The 5,942-nt window shown below is 39.0% G+C and overlaps 1 protein-coding gene across 1 annotated transcript in view; it reads right to left on the reverse strand.

The window, feature by feature from the left end:
- Nucleotides 1-3,505: 3,505 nt before the first annotated feature.
- The window catches only part of CUNH7orf50 (chromosome unknown C7orf50 homolog), a 65,038-nt gene continuing 62,601 nt past the window's right edge, over nucleotides 3,506-5,942 (reverse strand). Inside the window, exon 4 of the mRNA XM_019512930.1 lies at nucleotides 3,506-3,887. Coding sequence (XP_019368475.1) covers nucleotides 3,705-3,887 — 183 coding nt within the window. The 3' untranslated portion in view covers nucleotides 3,506-3,704. The remainder of the gene's footprint in view (nucleotides 3,888-5,942) is intronic.

The following is a 5,942-nucleotide window of genomic DNA, read 5'->3' on the forward strand; positions in this document are numbered from 1 at the left end:
CTCACCAGGTCATCACCCGTGGCCAGCACTAGGTCCAACCTAGGAGCATGATGCAGATCACATTTTTAGTAACAGATAAAGATGTCAAAATCTTGAAAGAGAAAAAGACTCAACTTTACTGAATAAAAATGTTCCATATCTGTTGCACACAGTGGTAAAAACAGCATGTGGCAATGTGTATTCACATATGCATATTCACAAAGGTTTGTACAAACATAAATTCTCATGTTTCCTACCCATTAAGACCTACACTTTGCCATCTTAAAATTCCTTCACTGTAGTTTCTCTCATATTTATATAGATCAATTACAAAATTGGATGATTTGTTTTGTTTATATGCTGCAGGTTAAACTGTACTAAAGTCTCTTTTACACTATTTTCTGAAACTGCAATTTTACACTGAATAGATTTATTTAATGGCTGTTGCTTTGCTTTATTCAGCTGAAAGGGAAAGGGAAATCTTTTAAAGTAACTGAGATGTGAGATCAGACTAGGTTTACTCTTCTTTACAATTAACTTAGTAATAAAGCAGAGTTTTTTCTGTTGGGGGAAAAGTAAACTACATATTCAATATCTACAATCTAACCTTCCTAAATGAGGATGGAGAATCCATTTATACTCAGTAATTTAACAACTGTGGCAACAAATTAAAAGTCAGGGCAGACAGCAGAGACCCAAAAAGATATACAATGTAGAGCAAAGACCATCCAAATTAAAGGGAACTCTTCTACGTTGTCAAATTTTGAGTAATTAGTATCATCATTAGAGGCACATCTCCAGCTTTAAGCAATTTTGAGTAATTAATGTTTTCGTATTTTGCACAGAAGTCCTGACTTCAGCATTCCCTTAGGATATGAATTCTCCTAGACAGAGTTACACAATGCAGATTAACTCAGCTGGAAGACAATTAGAGTAGGCAGATGAAATATAATTTGTCAGCCTATACAAATGGTTACTTCTAGCCTTAGATTTGATTTGTCTTAACACCACAACTGGCTGATTTAAATAGAGGTAGGCACACAATTCTGGCAATTCATTTCCATACATGTGCTGAGTGTCTGAGTCACAAGAGTTATGAGAGATTTGAAATTTTTAAATGACTACCCAGACAAAAGAGCCAGAGAAGCAATAGATCTCCCTAGCTCTCTGGATAACCTTATTCCAGTTACAGGTTTCAGTAGTACTTAGCATACACTTTAGAATTTAAAAGAAAACAGAGCAAATCTTGCTTTTCTTATTAAACATGCCAAATAAACTCAGATATTAAAAATGCCAGACTGAGCAGGAAGCATGATTCTGAGCTAGTGGTTGGTATATGTGAGGGAGAGTCAGAAGTAATGGTATCTATTGCCAGATCTGCCACTGACTCTGCATCTGGCCCTGACCAAGTGCTCTGTGCTTACTTCAAGGTCAGCTCATACGTGATCTTACAGTGCATCTGCTATTCCACAGTAACTACCTACACATGTACTTTTACCCCACAATAAGTGAGAGGTAACTTCCCTCACTTTCACTGAGGGGTAAGCTACGCTGTATGTACCATGAGATAAATATATGCTCAATTACCTTGGAGCTCCCTGCTGCCAGGGCAGGGGGACATAGTCCTCGCCTGGGCTCCAGTGGCAGAGCCCGCCTCTGCAGCAGGCAGCTGCTGGGGGCAGAGAGTAATTTTCTGTTCTCTGGTGGCCAGTTGACTGGGAGCAGATTTGCTCCCAGTTAGGTGTCTACAAAAGTGCTACTATGCAGTAACTACTTGCATGTAAATTTGCTACTTGCAAGTAGCAAATTTGCTCATGATTAGTGAGGTTTGCTGTGTAGATGCACATGCTTACTGGACAGTAAACGATGTAGTGAAGTGTCTCGTGTAGACATGCCCTCTATGTTCTGCTCCGTCCCATAAGGCAGCCTAAGCCTATAAACTTAAGGAATTGTGATTTCTACTCAATGCCAATACTCATAGAAATGGTATAGAAATTACAAGACATCAGAGTGTACCTCTGAAGATTGAAAACAAGTATTTAGGAGATAAGGATGTTTCTCAAGTAAACTTTGTTTTTGGGGCAGGGGCAGGAGAGGAAGGATAGAAATCTTCAAGGCTTCCTTAGTTTTTCTTTTAATTTGAATCAGTTGCTGCCTGTGTTTGTAACCAAAGATAGATGCAAGAGAGAGACTTAAATTAAAAGTTTCCACAAACATAGAAAAGAGAACAGATTTGAAAGAAATATAGAAAGAAGGAGAAAAATGAAACAGTAAGATGCCATCAAGGAGCACAATCACTGAATAATATGTCTATGTGCACTGTAGCTATGCTGGCAATCTGCTCAGGCAGGCTGTTTTGTCCTCTATATTATACTTTGGCTCACAACTATACTAAATTCCATTATACTTACAATGTTAGAACAGCACATATTGGATCACTCAAAATTTTGGCTGCTAATGAAGGTGTCTTAAAGTCCCAATGTATAAGCTACTTTTGAAACCAGTAGTATATTTCATGCTTTTTCAAGAGTTATGATAATTCATTTAGGTGAAAATTGTCAAAATTAAATCAAGTGCTTCTTGTTGAAAAGACAGGCATGGATATCACAGAAATTGGTATTTTTTCCCTCCCAACAAAACAGACCATGTGTGATATTTTTCTGAAATAACACATAACCTATGATTACCATTAATAGATGTGAATGGTATTTGCAGAACCACTTGTGAGAATCAGGTCATGAGTGTGGGTTGAGGACAAACATGCAATCAGTACTGTTATTAAAGACTCATCTCCAGCTTCTGAATAATTAACGGCCTTCTTTTTCCCATGAAAGATTGGTCATCGGCATTCTCTTAGAAGACAAATGTCCCCTAGTCAAGCCGAAAGTACACAAATTACCTCTTCTGGAAGACAATTAACAAGAGAAAGATGAAAATAGAATCTGTCAGGCCGTATGCATGTACTACAGTGAAGCACATCCCATTACTGATTATTTTTTAAAGATGTGATTGGCTGATTTCAAGACTATGGACAATTGATTCGGGCTATTCTCAACTGCATGTTACCTCAGTAGCTAAATATTGCCATACAGTATTCAAAACCTTTAAAACAGAGAAAGGAAATTAGCAAAGAGGATGATCTCCATATCTTTGCTTAACTGCTAATAAGCAAATGGGTTATAAAACCTCTGTTCAACACACTGAAAATGAGTTTTCCCAAATTCAAATGACATGCTTCTAAAGCCAAAAGTGACAGATAGCAACTGGTTGAACAAGCACCACACTTTTTGTTCACTTTTAAACCTACCTTCTGTGGAAGAATCTCCAAGCTTTTTTCTTGGTTGTTTTGCTCTTCTTATCAAGAACTATAAAGCACCTTATCATTTAATAGAAAATACAGACAAATATGAGGAAAACTAAAGAGACAAGGATGTGTCTAGCCTCTTCCAGAAGACATGCACCCAAGTTACCTGAAGGAATCAAAATTGCACGGTAGAAGCTGGACAGATGCCACATTTCACTTCAATTTTAATTTCCTTACAATCTGTTTAATGTGTAATTGGAAAAAATATTTTACAACAAGAACTGGAAATATGAAATCTTAGCATCAAGACTCTTCATAAAGATATGTTATTTACACTGATCATAAAAAGCTGTTTTCTTACATTTTACCCTTCTCTCCATACAGCAAAAAGTACAGAAATAGCAACAGCGTTCACACCACTTCAGGATAATAGCTGTAGAACTTGTCGTATGCGCTCACACTTGTCCAACAGGTTGGGATCTTCTAGGTCAGCGCTGTCATACTCTTTCATGAGAGCCTCAGCTTTCTGCACAGTTATCTCACGTGCACTGCCCTTGAGCCCTTCCAAGTATTCCAGTAAAATAGAAAAATATGTATCCGGGACCTCAGAGAATAGAAAGAAAGAGAAAGAAATCTCAGCACATCATCAGAATTGTGCAAAAGTACCAGGGTGCAGTGAACACCAGGCTGGAATGGACAATTAGTAGAAATAGGTGGGATTTTGCCCCAGCCAGCTCCCAGCTTGGATAGAAATAGTAACTGGCAAGTGTTCTAATCCTGCTGTAGTAAACATTTCCTACATGCTCAGATTTACATAGGGTCTGGGAGAAAATCTGAAGGAAAACAGAATCATAATATAACTTGAAATGCCAATTAGGACACCTCTAAGTGTGTTGAGCAACATCTTAGAGTCTGAGAGTTGCTGAAGGAGAAAACAATGGGCTAACTCTACCCTTAGACACATGTGCGAAAGTTCTGTTGAACACAATTAAAGCTGCACGCACAACTTGGAGGAAAGAATTTGGCCAACAATCTCACAATATGCCTATTACAACCAGCTTGCCTTCCCCTCCACATGCAGAATTACTCCAGTTGCTCAGAAGAGATACCACCCACTGTCAAACAGTAGACAGTAACACCGACAGAGCCCTTATATGAAGGACGAGCATTTACTATTAAAAGCATATGGAATTCAGACATATGGAAAACATCCTTAGATCCTACTGAATAAGGCTCTGATAGGATCATTTAACCAAACACGAAATACAGTGCAATTGTCTTTCATCCCCCAATCTGTTTTCTTCTCCTTTTGCCCTTTTCTCCTTAATTAGTAACAGGGTAAATTTTAGCTCCATCTGGAATGAAATAAGTCTTAAATAATCAATAAGATATATTTATATTACTAATAAATTAATAAAGAATTTTAGAATCAGGTACTTGACGTAGTCTCCAGAAATAATGAGTTTTTAAAAATATCACAGAAGCGGATCATCTGAATTTTATGTACATTTATGGCTGCAATTCCAGTCATTAATACTTTTCCGGCAGTTCAGGGGAAGCTAAAATGACCCCATCCTGCAAACATTTATGCAGACACTTTAATTTTATGCCTAAGGTCAATATGACTATACAACGTATGGAAAATTAAGCAAGTCCATAAATGTTTGAAGGACTGGGGCCTTAATTAACTGAGGGCTGTATTTTTTCATGCTGCCCAATAACACATTCTTACAGATGACAGAACGTCAACAAATAATGAACTTTACAACTAATTTCTGCATTGTTACAGTGCACAGTAAATGTACCAAACTTCTGTCATTCCCAATGCAGGGAGGAAGTAACATTCCAACAGTGTCATGGTCAATCAGGGATAATACAAAGCATTACACTAGAAGCAGTCTATTTGCAGCCTTACAATTTATCCACTATGGAAACCAACTATTATTTTTCACATAGAAAACTGTACAACACAAAGGAAAAACTGACTATCCAGTGATGAAACTGACTGTGCACAAAGTGGTGTCAAAATGTCTTTTTGGTCTTCTAATTTCTTTCAATTATAGTAAACTTGTAACTCTACTGAGCAAAAATTTAGATGGAAGTACGATTGTTACATTCATAGTGTCCCCTTAATAGAAATAGCTCCCCAAGTCAGCGGTTTCCAACCTTTTTGGCTCAGTGTACCCCTGGCAGCTGGATGCGGAGCAGTGTACCGGAACGCAGAGCAGAGGGGGTGAGGAGTGGCATGCGGTTGAATGTGGAAGGGCGGTGGCTGCTGTGTGCAAGCTTCCCCCACCCCCTGTGTCTGGCTGAGCAGGTGGCATCTGTGCGGGATGGTACATGGCAGTGCTCTGTCCCCGCCTGCCTGCATGCACCCCCTAGGGCATTCTCAAGTGCCCCCCAGGGTACACATACCCCCGGTTGACAACCCGTCCTGAATAATGAATGTTTAACCCTCAGCAGCATCTGCATATTTTGTATTTTCGCCAAATATCCATATATACTTAATTTTCCTTGGTACTTAATTTTCCTCGGTACCAGAATTTACTGAGGGAATTACCTAACATTATATCACTAGCCAGTTGCCCGTCAAGAATGACAGGGGGGCAGCGGGCAGGGGTGGAGCCCCGTGGCCCCCCACCCCAGGCCTGCTCCCCCC

Source organism: Gavialis gangeticus, unplaced genomic scaffold, assembly GCF_001723915.1.
Source record: "Gavialis gangeticus isolate Ggan-Ray unplaced genomic scaffold, GavGan_comp1, whole genome shotgun sequence".
NCBI lineage: Eukaryota > Metazoa > Chordata > Crocodylia > Gavialidae > Gavialis > Gavialis gangeticus.